General features: G+C 38.1%; 1 protein-coding gene across 14 annotated transcripts in view; it reads right to left on the bottom strand.

Annotated features, from left to right (window-relative positions):
- Nucleotides 1–19,531, bottom strand: part of NPAS3 (neuronal PAS domain protein 3) — a 775,438-nt gene that overhangs the window by 482,911 nt on the left and 272,996 nt on the right. For 8 of the 14 annotated variants that reach the window (XM_087921893.1, XM_026710939.2, XM_087921881.1 and 5 more), the window contains 2 exons: nucleotides 5,621–5,865; nucleotides 5,461–5,511 (listed from right to left, as the gene is read on the bottom strand). In XM_087921893.1, coding sequence (XP_087778019.1) covers nucleotides 5,461–5,511; nucleotides 5,621–5,865 — 296 coding nt within the window. The remainder of the gene's footprint in view (nucleotides 1–5,460; nucleotides 5,512–5,620; nucleotides 5,866–19,531) is intronic. The other 6 variants (XM_087921891.1, XM_087921890.1, XM_087921892.1 and 3 more) reach the window with 1 other exon arrangement.

Here is a 19,531-nt window from a genome sequence, read left to right as displayed (position 1 = left end):
TTACTAACTTAAAAATGTCTTACTTAGCAATGGAAATTATGGGCTCAATTGTGTCATAAACCCTAAATTGAGGACTACCTATACAAACTTGGTGGCTCCAGCTAGTTTCAGCACATGATATATTTGCAAAATTATCTGAATAATGACACTATTCAAGCTGCTGATCTGAACATCCACCTGTTGCGATGTTAAAATAAGGTATTGGCAACCTGTTCAGCTGTGGTCTCAATATGGCAAACCAATCTTATTTTATTCTTTTACACAGTGACTAAATTAGTAGACCAGGAAAATACTGTGGACATAATATATTTAGATTTCAGCAAGGCATTCAACAAATTAGACCACAACCTACTTCTTAGTAAAGCTAGAAAAAAGTGGAATAGATAGCACCACCACTAGATGGACTCGCAACTGGCTGGCAAACCATACTCAACGAGTAGTCCTTAATGGGTCTAAGTCTACATGGAGGGAAGTAAGCAGTGGGGTGCCACAAGGTTCCGTCTTAGGCCCGGTACTCTTCAATATCTTCATTAATTACTTAGATGAGGGAATACAAGGGGAACTTACCAAATTTGCAGGTGATACTAAGCTGGCGGGAATAGTTAACACCCAAGAAGATAGGCTCAAGATCCAGATGGATCTTGACAGACTAGAACACTGGGCCATATCTAACAAAATGAAATTCAATGTAGAGAAAAGTAAAGTCCTACACTTAGGCAAGAAAAACCAAAAGTACACATATAGACTGGGTGAAACTAGGCTCAACAGCAGTAACTGTGAGAGGGATCTTGGAGTCCTACTGGACAAACAGCTAAATATGAGCCAGCAGTGTGCAGCAGCAGCCAAAAAGCTAATGCAATGCTAAGTTGTATTAACAGAGGGATACAATCAAGATCAAGGGAAGTACTAATACCACTCTATAAAGCCTTAGTAAGACCACACCTAGAGTACTGCATCCAGTTTTGTTCATCACATTATGAAAAAGATGTTGAGGCTCTAAAAAAAAATACAGAGAAGTGCAACCAGGATGATTAGGAGACTGGAGGCTAAAACATTCAATGAACGGTTGCAGGAACTGGGCTTGGCTAGTCTAGTGAAGAGAAGGACCAGGGAAGACATGATAGTGGTCTTCCAATATTTGAGGGGCTGCCATAGGGGAGGAAGCTATTTTCTAAAGCATCTGTAGGCCAGACAAGGAATAATGGATGGAAACTGAACAAGGAGAGATTTAACCTGGAAATAAGGAGAAGCGTTCTGACAGTGAGAACAATCAACCAATGGAACAGCTTGCCCTTGGAAGCTGTGGGAGCGCCATCACTTGAGACTTTCAAGAAGAGATTGAAGAGATTGCCATTTGTCAGAAATGGTGTAGGGTCTCCCTCTTGGGCAGGGGGTTGGACTAGATGACCTACAAGGTCCCTTCCAACTCTGATTATGTTATCTTTTATGCCATTTGCCATGCCCTAGGTGAAGAACATGAAACTAGGTAGCATCCATTGTAAAGGGTGTAAGGAATTTTTGAATTTATTACGGGTTCTGTAGAAACTATAGCCTTTTTAGATTTTTAGATTGTTAGGTCTCTGATACATTTTATATCAAGTGCTAACAATATTGGCTGATTCTCCTCTATCAGGTTTCTGTTATATCTACTTTTGCTATGGTTTTTTAAAAAACAAAAAACAAAATCACAATAAAAGCAGTCCTATAATCTTATTTTACCCTACATTTCAGTGGGAATAACTCTAGCTTTTGCCTAAACATAAAATTGAAATAAACAGGTAATATAGCTATTGGGGCACAAAATCCCAATAAATATTTTTGTTGAATAATTCACATTATTTCTTTTAGCACCAGGTTTTTCAAATGAAAGAGCATGTTCTCAAAATTCATTGCACTCTTTCTATGCTCACACCAGTATATTGAACATGGCATCAGTGAATATACGACCATAGATAAGTTTTATGCTTCCTATATTACCAATAAAATGTTTCCTCTTTATATAAAATTAAAGTATTTCTTCTTATTAGACTATTATGGCTGCACTTAAAATGTAGCATTATATGTTTCAAGTACCGGTGGGATTCAAAAAAATTTACTACCAGTTCTGTGGGCGTGGCTTGGTGGGTGTGGCATGGCTTGGTGCAGGGGTGGGATTCAAAATTTTTAACAACTGGTTCTGTGGGCGTGGCTTAGGTGGTGGTCATGGCTTGGTGGTCATGTGACTGGGTGGACATGGCTTGGTGGTCATGTTATTGGCTGGGTGTGAGCAACTCAATATCACTCACATCGAGGCATGCATCTCCTCGCCTGGGCCTCTCATGACTGTGGGGATGCTGCAACAGTCATAAGTGTGAAAAATGATTATAAGTCACTTTTTTCAGTGCCATTGTAACTTTGAATGGTCACTCCACACAAGCAAAGTACCAGCAAAGGAGGGGGAAAAAACTCCAGAGATGTTCCTGAGACAGGAAGTCTAGTCCTACCAAGAATGTAACAAGGGTTAATGGAGAGGCAGTTTCTGTAAGCAATACCAGAATGTATCCTTCCTGCCTTCCTTACAGGATTAGGCCAGTAATTTCTTCTAACAACCAGTTCTCCGAACTACTTAGAATGTTAACATCCGATTCTAGCGAATAGGTGTGAACTGGTAGAATTCCTACCCCTGGCTTGGTGGGTGTAGCTTAGTGGGCATGGCAGGGGAAGGATACTGTAAAATATCCATTCCCACCCCACTCGAGGGGAAGGAGATTGCAAAATATCAATTTCTACCCCACTCCAGGGGAAGGATTCTGTAAAATCTCTAGTTAGAGGTGGTATTTGCCGGTTCTCTGAATGACTCAAAATTTCCACTACTGGTTCTTCAGAATTGGTCAGAACCTGCTGAATACCACCTCTGGTTTCAAGCACTCTGCTTTATCACATATGAACATGCAAATACAAATGCACATACACACAAAAAAAACCACATACCACAAACAGGTAGAGAAATAGAGATAAAGAAAACTATATCGTTTTTGTTCTGTTCTCCAAACTAGCTGATATATTATTCTTTGTTTCTTCAGATAAATCATAATTAAGACTTATCAGAATGCTTAATTCAAGTTTAATGACATACTAGTTAATTGAAAAGAAAAACAAATGATTCCTTCCTTGCAATTTTCCACTGTATCTAATATAAGGAAAACAATGGCCCTAAAGAGTTGATCCTATCTCAGTGATGGTGAACCTTTTAGAGACCGAGAGTCCTAACTCCAACCCAAAACCCACTTATTTATTGCAAAGTGCCAACACGGCAATTTAACCTAAATAATGAGATTTTACTACCTGAAATAATGATAAAACAATGCAGAGTTCAGATAATTGTTCTAAGAAAAATGTGATAAATATACTTTTATGCCTCTTAATTTTTTTCTGCTTTTAAAATATTATGTTTAGCAACAATAAAAAAAGAAAAACTTTTGTAATATCATTTCTTTTTCCCTCTCTCTTTCCCCCCTCATTTTTCTCAATCTTTCCCTCTCTCTTTCCTCTCTCTTTCCCTCCGGCGCTCTCTCTCTCTCTGTCTCTCTCTCTCCTCTCTTTTTCCCTCTCTCTATCTCTCTTTCCCTTCCTCCCTCGTTCTCTCTCTCTGCCTCTCTGTTTTTTTTTCTTTCTCTTTCTTTTTCCACTCTCTTTTTCCCCCTGGGGAGGGGGGAAGAAACCCCTGAACTGGTGGTGCGTGGTGGGAATCTGATGTCCAGAGGCCGACGAGCCCAGGACCAGTGTGCTGAAGCTCAGCTGGCTGGTGGGGAGGCAGGCATCCCAACACAGGCAGCTCTGTAGGAAAAGCAACTGACATCTGGGAGATGAGAATGAGCAGGATCACATCTGACATCTGGGAGATGAGAATGAGCAGCATTGTACTGTAATGGGTTCTAGCAGGAGGACGGGACCCTGTCTTCCTCATTGTGAAGTGCACTAAATTTTACTGTGCTGCACAAGGGGCAGCAACAGCAAATGCACTGCCATGAAGGTGGAATGCTGTTTCACGCATTTTTTTTTAATCCTGCAAATGATGGTGAGAAACGTAACGAAGAAATGCGACGAGCTGGAACTGGGGTGACGGTGCACGTGCCCACAGAGAGGCCACCACTGTCCTATATAGTTAAAACTCCCTCTATAGGGCGAAGTAACATTATGCTGAAGTCAGATTTCAAATGTTAAGCTATACAATCACCATTAAGTATGTACAGTTTATGTATATACAGTTGAAGAAAAACTATCATTTATGACACACTTTTTAATATCATGGTTAAAATTATTCTTCAAAAATGAATATAACCTTAGGAGATACCTTCCTAACAACCTGATCATTAAAATAAAAAAAAATATTAAATAATTTTGTTTATATTTAGAAATCAGTTTAATGATAAACTCATCCATTTTAATATCATCTCTCATGACTCAAAGAGCAAGATAAGAAACATTTCCCAAATTCTCCCAAGATCCATTTAAATCAAATTTTACAAAACACTGCAGAGCTTAGTTCCCAATTTTGATAACAGAATGCAAGTGGAGAGTACCAAGCAAAAACCATTTTTGTCTAAAAAGACAATCAGGTAAAAAATTGGCTTGTAACTATTGTATTCAAATATTTTTTGAATCTAGGAATGAACTTTTAACTCCATTTAATACAGGTTTATTCCTGTTTCGGTTAACAAGTGAACTTTTTTATATACAATTAAGCAGTTGTAATATATATAAAAATTTTATTAAAAACTGTAAAACACAATGACATAGAAGTAATGGTTTAATACTGCAGCTTGAATGTTTGGCTTCTTATAATTCAATGTAAGCATCATGATAGAGCTATATTCAGTTAGCTCTTTCTAATACCAGATTTGAGTGAAATGTTATTTATATTCAAGTTAATGTCTTAAATTTTAAAGAAATTACTTTCAAATTCATTACACAATAAAACAAAACCAGCCAGAAAAATAAATAACCCCAGTTAATTCTCTGGACAAAAATATATTACCAAACTACTACTCTTATAACAGAAAACATTTCACTCAAAAAGAATACTGCCTACTTAATAAACAGGAAAAAAAACGTAACAGGGCTATTTTCTTTCTCATAATCATGCAAAACAATCCATTTCACAGCTATAGTTCAACACAGATTTAACCATACTTAAAGTTAACTATTTCAAGTTTTAAAGACACTAAAGATCCAACCAATTTTACAAACTTATCTCAGAATAAACTCCACTGAACTCAATGGGACTTATTCGGAGTAACCATGTAATACATAACATTGTATCAGACCAGGATTAGCATTTTTCAATCTCCTCAGTTTTAAAATTAGACTAAGACCTAAATTATATAAATATGCATAACTCATCTAATTTTCCCAGAACATTAGTTGTGCTTAGTTGTCCATGTTAAAATAAAATATAAAGAGAATAAGAGTTTATTTCACCTTCACATGGTGTCTTTCTCATGCAGACCTCAGATTTCCATATTTGTATCCCTTTAAAGGATTTGATATGCAGGGAAAAAAGAAAGGATGGTAAACATTTCAATTCAGAGATCAGTTTGGCTGCTACATTCCATGTATTATCACTATGCAAACCTCATACCTTTCACTGATGTGTTGGGAGGTGGTCCTTCCATACGCAGGTTCCACGGAGGATCCCCTTGATTAGCAAAGTCCCTCATCTTCAAATAGCTAATTGTTAATCGGATAATAGATGCCTTGTCAAGCTGGCTGGTAATGGCAGCAGGGAGTGGCAACAATTTGGCCAACTCATAGAATTCAAAATTTTCTTTTCCTCTTCGAGAACGAGCAGCATCTCGGGATTTTTCCTTTCTCAAGGCTTGTAAACTGGGGGAAGAAAGAGAGCAAGATATTCATTAGTACTGTATTTTCTCTGGCAGAGCCACTCTTCTTCACAATTCCTTGTCACTGTACAAATACACCCTGCAAGCACTGTTTAAATATGGATACATAAGCTATAGGCATATATGTCCCAAAGGTGCTTTTTCAAAAGGTAACTAGATACCATCTATCTCCTGTTTACAACACAGTCCTTTCAGCAGTTCCAAGTGGGATTCAAATTTTATTTTTTTATTTTGATTTGTCAATCACTTACAAGATAATAGATTTAAGTATATACATAGTTATGAATACATAAAATGAGTACATATAAGAAAAATAAAAGAAACAAAAGGACATGGACAGTAGGCATGTTGGTGCGCTTATGCACACCACCTACAGACCTCTTAGGAAAGGGGCGAAGTCAATAGTAGAAAGTCTAAGGTTAAAGTTTGTGGGGTTTGGGGAAGAAACCACAGAGTCAGGAAGAGTATTCCAGACATTGACCACTCTGTTCATGAAGTCGTATTTCCTGCAATCAAGTTTGGTGTGGTTAACCTTGAATTTGTATCTATTGAGTGCTCTTGTGTAGTTATGGTTGAAGCTGAAGTATTCATTGACAGGTAAATCATTGCAATGTATGATTTTATATACCATACTTAGATCAGACCGAAGATGGAGTAATTCAAGGTTTTCTAGGCCTAGAATTTCAAGTCTGGTGGCATAAGGTATTCTACAACGAGTAGAGGAGTGGAGAACTCTTCTTGTGAAATATTTCTGAACTTTCTCAACTGTGCTAATATCAGATACGTAATGTGGGTTCCAGACTGATGAGCTGTATTCGAATATTGGTCTAGCAAATGTTATGTATGCTCTAGTTAGTAATGTGATATTACCAGAGAAAAAGCTACGTAGGATTAGGTTAACAACTCTTAATGCCTTTTTGGCTATGTAGTTACAGTGGGCTCTAGCACTTGGATCATGAGAGATGAGTATTCCAAGGTCCTTTACAGAGCTTGGATCATCAACAAGGTCTTGACTATTCAGCCTGTATTTTATTTTCTGATTTTTTTTTTGCCAATATGTAAGACAGAGGATTTATTTGTTGAGATTTGAACTTGCCATTTGTTTGACCATTCTGATACAAAGTCAAGGTCTTTTTGAAGGGTAGCAGTATTGTCTGTGGTGTTGAACAGCTTTACATTATCAGCGAAGAGAACACAGTTGCTCTTAATGTGATCACAGAGGTCATTTATGTAGAGTATGAAGAGAGTTGGTCCTAGAACACTGCCTTGGGGGACACCACTATTGACAGGTACAGAATTTGATAGGACACTCCCAATTTTAACCATTTGTTGTCTGTTTGACAGGAGTGCTTCTATCCAGTTAAGTAGTTGGCCAGAGATACCATAAGATTTTATTTTTAGGAGTAGTTTGTTGTGTACTACTGAATCAAAGGCTTTACAGAAGTCTATGTAGATTGCATCTATTGTTTTGCCCTGACCGAGTTGTGTAGTCCATATGTTTTTACAGTGTAAGAGTTGCAGATTACAGGATAGTTTTTTCCTGAAACCAAATTGTTTATTAGAGAGCAGGTTGTTTGTCTCTAAGTGGAGGATAATGGATTGGCTAATAATTGATTCCACGAGTTTATAGGTGACGCAGCATAAGGAGATTGGTCTGTCATTTTCAACTAGGCTGGGGTCTCCCTTTTTTGAAGATGGGGATGACCATGGCTTGTGACCATAGTTTTGGCAAGGAGCGGGTCCTGAAAGATTTTTCAAAGATTATGCTTAGAGGTTCTGCTATGGCAGTGGATAGCGTTTTTAAGAAGTGGGCACATTTTCACTACCGGTTCTATGGACGTGGCTTGGTGGACGTGGCAGGGGAAAGATACTGTAAAATCTCCAATAAGAGGTGGTATTTGCCGGTTCTCTGGACTACTCAAAATTTTCGCTACCGGTTCTCGAGAACTGATCAGAACCTGCTGAATACCACCTCTGATTCACACCACACCCATTTTCACTATTCAGGTGACCTTGAGGACAGCAATGAAACTCCAAGTGTTCAACGACTTTCAGACAGAATGCTAATGACCAGATGATTGCAAGGAAGATAAACCCTTCCATTCTCCACCATTCAGTCAGAACTGAAGAAGCTTCCTGGATGAGAAGTGAAATGTCTTCAAGGAAAAACAAAGAAAGTCCAGTTTTCTTTTGAGAAAGCACCATTGGGGCAACCATGACCTGAACGACTGAGAATCTCCATATATATATATATATATATATATATATATATATATATATATATATATATATATATATATATATATCTATCTATCTATCTATCTATCTATCTATCTATCTATCTATCTATCTATCTATCTATCTTTGGTTATTCAGGTTTTCTCCCACGTAAAATTGGAAGTATCTTGGCGACGTTTCGACAAAGTCTCATTCGTCATCTTCAGGCTTGTGTCTTCGGCTCTGTGCTTCTGGGAGTAATGTGACCTTGCAGCTGCGTCTTCCTTTTAACTGCTAGTGGGGGTGTGACTTGATTGGGTGGGGGCTTGGCTGTGTTCTGATTGGGTGGGGGGTGTTCTCATTGGTTGGGGGTGTGTTCTCATTGGTTGGGGGTCTGGCTGTGTTCTGCTTGGTTGGGGGGGCCACACAAGATGCTACCACCACACTTCCACGTAGAAAGCAGACTCACACCCACACAGATGATGAGACACGACCACGGACCAGAAGCCATACCACAGCTGCATCACTACCAGCTTCAAACCCCTCCGACCCATACATGAAGCAAATGGACGCCCACCATGAAAATGTGGCATGACCACGAACGCAAAGCCAAACAACAGGATCACACCTCACCAGCTCAAATCCTCCAGCAACTAAGACTAACTGGAGCACAACCAAGCCCCCACCTGAACAGAACACACCCCCACCCAATCCGAACACAGCCAACCCCCCCAACCAATCAGAACACAGCCAAAACCCCAAACAATGAGAACACACCCCCACCCAATCAGAACACAGCCAAGCCCCCACCCAATCAAGTCACACCCCCACTAGCAGTTAAAAGGAAGAAGCAGCTGCAAGCTCACATTACTCTGAGAAGCACAAAGCCGAAGACACAAGCCTGAAGATGATGAATGAGACTTCATCAAAAGGTCGCCAAGATACTTCCAATTTAATGTGGGAGAAAACCCAAATAACCAAAGATCCACATACAAATACCCGCAAAAACCTCAGAAAACATGCATGTATGTATGTATGTAGGTCTAGGTGTGTTCGGGTCTTTTCCTGTGTAAGATTAAGAGTATCTTGGCAACGTTTCAGCGAGCTCCCACTTGCCATCCTCAGGCTGATGCTTTCAGCTTCTATCTCCTTGCACTAGCACAAAGCCGAAAGCACCAGCCTGAGGATGGCGAGTGGGACCACGCCGGAATATTGCCAAGATACTCTTAATCTTACATGGGAAAAGACCCAAACACACCTAGACCTACATACCTGTACCCATGAAAAATCTACGAAAAAAAATGTGTATGTATGTATGTATGTATGTATGTATGTATGTTTGTATGTATGTTATTCAGCTTTGTTCGGGTATTTTCCCACGTCATTATAGTTGTGCTTTTAAAGTTGTAGCAACGTTTCGGCAGAATCTTATTTGCCATCATCAGGCTTCTGTATTGTATTCCTGTATTCTGTATTCAATACAGAAGCCTGATGATGGCCGATGAGATTCTGCTGAAACGTTGCTACAACTTTAAAAGCACAACTACAAGGATGTGGGAAAATACCCGAACAAAGCTGAATACCATACATGTAAGTACCTGTGAAAACTTAAGAATATATATGTATGTATGTATGTATGTATGTATATGGATCTTTGGTTGTTCGGGTTTTCTCCCGCGTAAGATTCGAAGTATCTAGGCAACGTTTCGATGAAGTCTCATTCATCATCTTCAGGCTTCTGTCTTCAGCTCTGTGCTTCTCTGAGTGAAGACAGAAGCCTGAAGATGATGAATGAGACTTCATCGAAACGTTGCCTAGATACTTCGAATCTTACGCGGGAGAAAACCCGAACAACCAAAGATCCACATACAAATACCCGCGAGAACCTCAGAAAATATATATATATATATACATATTATTCATTCAAGAGAATATTGGACAACCATTAGTTTGAGATGGTATGAAGAACTCCAGAGTCCCTTCCAGCCCTATGATATCTTAGTTCTATGTTTCCCACAGTAGCCCATGGAAGATTGTTTAATTCCCCATTAGGAGAATGAGCGCATACAGGGAGACATTTTGAGAGTAGTGTTTGAATAATACACACACAGCACACAGATACACTGTACATTACATGTAGGCTTTTACTTCCAGAAAGATTTAAAGCAAAGTTCAAAACAAGCAGATTTAAGATATTTAAATGTGAGACAATGTGTGCAAAGTAAGATGATTAAGCTAGAATACTGTATGTCAGAAAACAATATAGCAGATAATTTTACAAAGGCCGAAGGCTCTATAAAGCATAAGGCGTGCTGTGAGGATTATGGACTTAGAATGTAAGGTTGTATATATTGTCCTACCCAAAAGGGGAGAATGTTAGGAATGTAAGTCACCTAACAGCTATTTGGGTTGAAAATATATAAACCAGGATAGACATTTTAATACTGTCTCTTTAAGAGCATGCAAAAACTGTAATTGGGTGTAGTTTTGCAAATGGCCATAAGATGGAACCAGAAACCTGGGTTGTTTAGTCTCAGGAAGTCTCAGAAGAGAGGTTGAGTGAATCTCTGTTTCCTTCTGTTGGAAAGAGTTGCCATTCCTCCATTTTTCCTTATTGACTGTTATTTTTGGATTTGATGTAAGTCTGTTACTGAACTGTTTTGATACTGGACTTCGATATTGGAATTATCCCAGGATTGAACACTGAGTGCTTTAACTGTGCATTGATTTGGACTGCTTGTTTGGACCGTGCTTAAACGTTTATCTGCAGTAAAAACCTACTTTTACTGTACAGTGTATCTGTGTGCTATTTGTGTATTATTTAAACACTACTCTCACTACATCTCCCTGTATGCACTCATTCTCCTAACGGGGAATTACCTCAACAAAGGCCCACAAGGAAGACTCTAAACAACTTACTTGCTCCAGCAATTGGTGTTAGAAACCTATTGCCTCCATTACTGGAAGTACTATGTACTCATTATAATTAATAATTCCATTGTCCATGAATTAATGTCATCACCTTTTAAAATTCTTCCAAATTATAAAACAACAAATTATAAATACTAAACATACTTTCTATGAAGAAAGATTTTCTTTTATCTATACTATATCATGCATAGGTTTATGTTGTGGCCCCGATTCCCGAGCCTATGCTGTCAGAGGAAGAGGACTTGGAAGATGAGGAGGAGGAACTGGGAATGCCTTCCTCCCTAGGACCTTCCTCTCTGGCAATGCCTTTCTCCCCAGGACCTTCCTCGCTGGTAATGCCTCAGGTTCCATCAGACAACTGAGAGGAACAGCCTGAGATTAATCAGGATGAAGGCATATCAGAGCAGCCCCTGACAGGGAGTAAATTGGAAGAGTGTTGGCTCGATCCTAAGCAGCGTCATAGGGAGAAACGTGAGCAGCAACATAGGAGGCGTGGGAAGATCAGAGAGTGAGCTGAGTCATTGAGCCACACCCCACAGGGGATAAAAGTGGGTGTGTTTTCTCCTGAAACTTTGTACGGGACAAGTTTACCTTACTTCAGATTTTCTTTGTGGACTGCCTTGTGATTTTCTGTGAGTAAAATTTTATTTGCTATCAGTTCGGACTTGGCAGGCAGGACATGGTGGAATGCCAAGAATATTATCAGTTCCAAAGAATTAACTCTGTGAAGTCCGAGCCAGCTTGCCTGCCTGTGTTTGTGTGTGTGTGTACTCTTTCATCTTTTCGGAAAGAGGAAAGGCGAGACAGAACAGGTTTACATATCCTTAACATGTTCTACCTTAAATATTTATCCATTAAATGACCATTTTAAAATGCTTAATACTTTTTCCTCTATGTTTCCAATTTTTGAGGTGTGGCAACCTGAACTATAAGCAATATTCTTAATATGGTTACACAAGAGATTTTCATTGAGCTCTCATTATCCTGCCCAAATACCATTTTAGGACAATAGTCATGTTAGTGAGATGGTGGCAAAGAATCATAACCTTTATTTTATGTCTTTAATAAAATTTGCTAGTCAGAAAAGGTGCAACAAGATTTTTTCTGATTTTTTGGGAAAATCCCTTTCTGATTAGTCATAACTAGCCCGGATCCCATCTCAGTATATCTGAATTCAGAAATTTCCTGTTTTATGTCTGTCACTTTGTGACATTTTAAATTTGTTATCACTGAACTATTATATCATTTTAACTCCATTTCTATAGCTGCAAGAAATCTTCATTATCCTTTTTTTGTTTGAATAATTCATAATAATTTGATGTCATCTTCAGAGTTGGTCAACTCACCACTTAATTCAAACTCTTACTTATGAACAAATTAAAAAGAACCACTTCCAACACAATCCTAATAGATGAAATCATCTTTTGTCTATACAATCGCGAGAACTGTACAAGTTTAAATAGGTAACATCACCCTCTCTTTTAATAGTTTCTCTTTTCTATAAAACAGTCATCTGCACTACTCTAAGTAGGAAATATGTATAGCTTGCTTGATGCATGTTAGCCTGGACTCTAATTTTTACAGGTAGTTCAGTTTTAACCATTTCTGAAGCAAGAGCCATGGAATTTAACAGGCTTTATTCTCAAGTGTTCCATAGCCTTTACATTTTCCCAGTCCAGTCTTCAGCAAGTTGCAGTTATGCCAAAATGACAATGGCAATGTCATTGCATATGTGCCATGCTCACCTGCCTTCATCCTAACATCTGATGCAAACGAGTATGTCATGACATTTGACCCCCTGCAAATGATTATGTTCCCATATATAAGCAAACCAATTTTAACTCAATTTCACCCTTTAGGAGGCTCATTTTTTAAAAGCAGGCTCTTGCATATCATTATAGCTGCTATGCTCATTACAATTGTTATGCTACAATTTCTGCACTACCACAATCGTGCTAACGCTGCCTTTTTAATATTCTATTTAACATTTTATTTCAGACTGCTGCTTCTTCACTTTAGAAAACATTCAACATTTCTTTACTTTTATTCCTGAAATGAAAAGTATCACCCTACCTCATTACACACATCTTACCAAGTCTTTTGTAGTGGCAGCACTGTACTTGTAATAAATAGTGATTGGCTTGGAGGACTATAACCATAAAATAAGGCCCTAGAGGCTGAAAGGTTGTTCAGACTATGATATAATGGCATAAGGCAGGGAGAATGACACGGCTTGTACATTAATCTAGTATCCATTTGCATTAGCTACTATTAGCAGGCATAGAAAGCTGATGACAGCAGCCAGATCCACTACTTCTTGTCCTCTAACTTTCAGGTAAGAGAGTTGCAAGAGTAGCCCCCATGGTGTGTGTTTTCTTTTACAGCACTAATCACCTTGGCTGCTTCCCAATCTTTTGTATAGAGGATCATACAGAAACAGAGAAATTGAATTTTTTTTTTTTAAAGAAAACAAAGAGAAAAATTAGGAAAGGGATATGTGGATTGCTCACTTCTCTCTGGTTACTTCCAAAGTACTGGGACTTTGCTCAAAGAAATGTTTAGTGTCAGAGAGTTTATGGAATGTGACACATCCAGAGACCACAGAATGCTTTTTATCAAAGTCTTTATCAAAGTGCTTCACAGTACTCTGAAGACTTGTCCAAAAGTTTTGCAAGACATAAGTGGCTTTTCCACATGCATGGTATCTTCTTTTGCCAAGTAAAATTCCCAGGTAAGACATAAAAAGCAAGATGGGCACTGCTTTTTTTAAAGGGGGGAGGGGTATCCTGAACTGCAAATCAGCTTCAGAGGTTACTTTGCATTAATCTTCATCAAAGCAAAACATACATTCAAAACTGCACAAAGCTACTGTTCGTCAATAAAGTTACTCCTACAAGCACAGCACCTGAGCTTCTACATTGGTAATGTAGCATTAAAAACCAGGTGCCTATCTTACTGAGGGAATAGGAAACATGAACCATATACTACCACCATCACAGGTCTGTATGAAGATTCTGTATCTGTCTTCCACTTTAAAAAGAAAAAAGAAAAAAGACTCTCAACTGACAGAAGTAATGCCTGATATTTTCTGAAACAGCTGGCTCTTCAAAGTCATGAAGAAATAATGCCATTTTCTCTTTCTCTCTCCCTCCCTCCCATCCATCCATCCATCCATCCATCCATCCTTCTATCTATCATCTATCTATCCAGAGTTTATAAGACTATTGTTAGTTTTCTTACCACTTCCTAATATTGACATTCCTCTAGATATCTGACTAGGAAAAAGATTTGGATACAAGTGCTCAAATATTGATGCAATATTTATCTTTAATAAAAATGACTTTTTGTCATAATAAAATAAATCCTGTTTCTTGAAAAGAAGGAACTCAAAACCTTTCATAATTTTTCTACAAAGAAAGAACAACAAAGACCTGAGGAGAAACTGATGATAGGTAGGTAGGTGGGTAGATAGACAGACAGACAGACAAAGAAATAAACAATAGATTTGTTTGCTTTGCTTAGAAGAATCTAGCACTGCAGAGCTGTACTAGTTATCAATTAATGTGAAATGCAGACTGAAAGGAGGTCTATATTAAAAATTCAGCCATTAAAAATTCATCAAAGATTTCATCATTTTAACTTGCATTCCTTTGAACACCTGCTTACTTGTCAGATCTCCGGTCAGAGTTAACAGTAGAATCTATGGTTGCAACAGAATCTGTACTACTTTTGACATGAACTGCATGACAACATTTGTGGATTAGCAGTTTAAAGCAGCAAGAAATAAAATAAAATCTGACAAACTATGTTGCTCCACCAAACTTTTCAGGGCAGTTATAGGACAAACTGGAATGTGTCCTATGCCTCAGTAAATGCTTTGAATGAGTATGAATGAATATTTTCCCCATTCTATATCACTTTTGACAAATGTAAAATTTAGGCAAATATGTAAACAAACAGTAAATGCTGTTATTTATAGCAGAACATAATTTCTTTAAACCTGTCTGAGAAAAATGCCTTAATGTGCAAATAAAGCTGTCTAGAATATGTGCTGGAAGTTAAACTTGGAACCTTCAAGTTCAAGGTAAAAACTCTGCTGCTTAACTAATGCACTACTCATAGCTGTCATCATTAATTTATGTTAGCCTCTGTAAACATCAAGAGTATAATAGGCCAATTTCACAACTAAATATAGATGCACATTTTGTCCTTATATAAATGGCAGATTGCTGCTGTAGATCATCACTGCAACACGTCAGTAGAGATGCACTGTTTGATGCTCTGATGATCACACAATATATAAAACCAGTTGTAATGGTTGTTTGGAAGCAAAGTGTAACACAGCAGCAAAATTTCATTTGTTCCACAAACTCAGGATATATTAAGCTTGGCTGACAAAAACTGTTTGATGTGCTAAATCAGTTTGACCTTCATTTTTACTTTATATTTCCTATTTGACACATTAAATACAAAACCGGATACCGTTACATCCATAAAGAAAAAAAACTGTGTCAAATATGTGCACGTAGCAAGAAGATTTTGCAAATCTTTAAAGTTTATATTTGAGATGTTAATACTCAAAGGAATGTCGAGTTCTTTCTGGAAAAAAAAAACATGACAGACCTTAGCAATACACTATATTCTTATTTGTATACATACTTACCGTATTCTTGGTCCAATCATCACTTAAATTGTTATCAACTGTATCACAATAATAATTGTTCATCGGAATACAAATAGTACTATATTTTTTTCCTTATTCTCTCAATCTTTCAGTTGGCAACTTAAAAACAGCAGAGAACTGTCTGCTCTCCCTAATAAAACTACCTAGTTAAGAAGAACTTTTATCTTGGGGGCAAATTGTACATTTCACACCTTAAATTTCTATTTACAAAATCAGCTAATCACTTCACAATTGAACTTCTCAGAACAAAAACTTATCAATTAAAGTGGTTGAAACTCCTGCAAATTATCATTTAAGAATGAAGTAATTGCTTTCATCAGGGCAGAAATGCCCGCCAGAACAGAAATGTCACTTTAGATTAGTGTTCTCACTCCTGAAGCAATGGATGACACAGCTGATATAAGACTAAATGCCAAGACCAATCAATTGCTTTTGTGGCTCTGTTCTGAGCTGCTGTAAAAGGGGCCATTTTCTAGGATCTACTCTCCATTATAGTAAATGCTATCTCCTTGGTAACATAATTTCATTTCTCATAAATTCTGCTTGAGACATTGTCATAACAATGGATGTTTGTTAAAAATAATGCTGTTGGTTTAACGCAAAGAGTTAAGTGTGAATGGCTGTCAAAGTACTACAGTTTATTTGTTCTTAAACATAAATTGAAGTCTTCTCCATTAAAAAGAATACTCATGTGGAAATGAGCATTCTGAACAAGGGTAATATATTGTCTCTGAAGATGCTGTATAGCTGATTTAGAGCAGAGACTTCTTTTTTACATATACTTGCTTTGTTTCTGTTAGGCACCCTGGTCGTTTACATAGATTTGTCAGTGTAAAAATAGAATAGATAAATACTTCACTTAATTTCCCAGCAGTGTAGTTTGCAAAATGTGAAATTACTGAAGAAAAAAAAGTCTTATTATCATATGACATGTTATTTGTTAGCAACCTTATCTGTGTATAAACACTTCTTTTGAACTGAGCTCTCTCTACAAAGTATCTGCAATTTGTATTGTTCATCTTTTTAAAAAAATATCAAGAATTTGACTTATGGACTCCAATTAAAATATATATCCAAAAATCTAATTTGGTAGAACAGCAGTAATTTTTATGTGGTTCCTGTTTTGGCTGAGTTTCAAAAAAAGAAATAAATCACAAAGCAGATTTTGTTTCAGAGCAATTTTTTAAAAAAATTTACTTTTATTCTATCTAAGAAAAGGCACCATTATATATTATAACACCATTATTACCAAAACAGTTAACACAACTGAGAATATAATTGCCTACCAATTACTGTCTTTTCCAAATGATGCTTCCAAGAGGTCATGTATAGGTGCTCCAATATGTTCCCTGGGGATATTTATGTGTAAAGGATTAAATGATTGTTTAATGACTAGTTGCTTGATGACTGTTCAAAGTTACAATGGACCTTTCCCAACAGTTACTTACAACCCAATTCCAAAGTTACAATGGTAGCACCCTGTCCCTGCAGTCACATGATCTTATTTCAAGTGTTTGTCAACTGGCTCACTTTTACAATCAATTACCTCATTCCAGTCACGTGACCTTGATTTGTGACTTTTTTTGCTGATTTCTGTCCAGCACAAAAGCCAACAGGAATGAATGGACTTGCTTTATCACCATGCTGTTAGCTCAATGATTGGAGCAAAAAACCTGAGTTGGTCACATAGGTGCCTTGATTTATGATAGTCATGAAAATTAATGAATCAATTAATGAATTTTATGGATGCCATTATGATAATAAGTTGAGGACTATCTCTTTTTCCATGGCACCCACTAGATTACGCAGCCATATGACTTTTTACTTGTCTTTTTAAACCTTAATTTAAAAAGAGATGGGAGATCAAGTTGCAAAGTAATGTACTGGTTCCCATGCTATTATTTCCAAGAATGATTCTGGTCCCACAATTCTGCCTGTGTTTGTGTGAGTTTGTACTCTTTCATCTTTTGGGAAAGAAGAAAGGTGAGCCACAACATTTATTTATCTTGAAATTTGGAAGTGGCCAACTCTAAAATTAGTCTGGGTGGCTTATAGCAAATAAGAATAATGTTTTAAAAAACCAAGAAAAGTTACAAGAAAATCCGGTGCACCCAAACTCACTCCCTCTAACAAAAGATACCAGTGCCTGCAAAATAGAAGTTTATGCAGGTAAGATTATCAACCTTGCTGTCAACCAAAACCAAGCATTTAATAGTGAGTGCCATACCATGTGCATTAATCAAACAGGTGGCAAGAAAGTAGGGGCAGGTAGGCACAACACATGTTATGTAAACAGTAAACACAGTGTCAGACATAAAGATCTCAAGTGCCTATATACAAATGCACAAAGTCTGGGGAACAAACAGGGTCAACTCGAACTACAAATACATGAAGGTAGATAGGATATAGTTGGAATAACAGAAACTTGGTGGGATGAAACCCATGACTGGAACATACTGGTAGAAGGATACAAACTATTCAAAAAAACAGACTCCATAAAAGAGTAGATGGAGTTGCACTGGAGGACCACTATATTGCTACAGAAATGCATGAAACCAAAGATGAAAACTTCCTAGAATGCATATGGGTCAATATAAAAGAAAAAAAGAACGACATTGCCATAGGTGTATATTATAGGTCACCCAATCAAGCAGAAAAATAGATGTCCTTTTTGCCAACCAACTAAGAAACATATGCAGGAAACACACAACAATAGTAATGGGAGACTTCATTTATCCTGATATCAGTTAGAAAACTAATTCTGCACCAAGTGAGAAATCAAATAAGTTCCTAACCAAACTAGCTGACAACTTTGTTGTCCAAAAGGTAGAGGGTGAAACTAGAGGGACAGCCATACTGGACTTAATTCTTACAAAGAGTATCAGCTCTGGAATTCATTGCTGCCACAGAGTTGAAGAATGTGTTAATTTGAAAGGGGCATTGGTACTTACCTGATACATCCGTTCTCTGTAAGCTGTGAAGAGCATCCAGTAGTAGTGGGAGGTGCTTCAGTCTCTTCCGAGTTAGGCTGGACTTAATTCTGAGGAAGCTCCTCCTCCTCCATGGGACTTCTCCTTGCATCACCAGTTTTGTGAAGCTGAGGTAATGTCGCCCTCTGTGTTACAACCTACCTGAGACCCTTGGCCAGAATAGATCCCTACCAGACGAAGCAAAAGGGTGGGGCTGGATGCTCTTCACAGCTCACAGAGAAAGGGCGTTTCAGGTAAGTACCAATGCCCCTTCTTCCATAACCTGTTCAGAGCATCCAGTAGTGGGACATATCAAAGTTTGGAACTGTCCTAAGAGAGGGATTCCGTCTGTGTTGAAGTCCTCTCCGAGTCCGTATGAACCTGTTGCAAGACCCTCCTGCCAAATACGGATGCAAAGACGTCAATTTTATAATTCCTAATAAATGAGGAAGGTGCTGTCCAGGTTGCCGCTCAGCAGATGTCCTCAATTAGGGCTTGTGTGGCCCATGCCTCTGAGATTGCTGCACTCCTGGTGGATTGAGCCATAACACTCTGAGGCACTGGTAGCGAGTGGGAATCATATGCCTTGGTGATTGTGGCCCTCAACCATCTACTTATGGTCGAGGAGGAAACCTTGCGCCCCAGAGTGTTAGGTTGAAAAGACACAAAGAGGTCCTCCGTTTTCCTGGAGGGTGCCGTGCAGATAGATGCATAGAGCCCTTCTTACATCCAAGCGGTGCCATTGGCATTCAAGTCTGTGGGATGGGAGAGGACAAAAATTTGGGAGCACCAACTCTTGTGCTCTGTGGAATGCCAAATTCATCTTTGGAGTAAATGTTGGGTCTGGT

Source organism: Pseudonaja textilis, chromosome 1 (assembly GCF_049901715.1).
Source record: "Pseudonaja textilis isolate UNSWEBS1 chromosome 1, rPseTex1.2, whole genome shotgun sequence".
Taxonomy (NCBI): Eukaryota; Metazoa; Chordata; class Lepidosauria; order Squamata; family Elapidae; genus Pseudonaja; species Pseudonaja textilis.
Note: the sequence above shows the minus strand (reverse complement) of the source record. Positions and strands in the feature narration are given on the sequence as shown.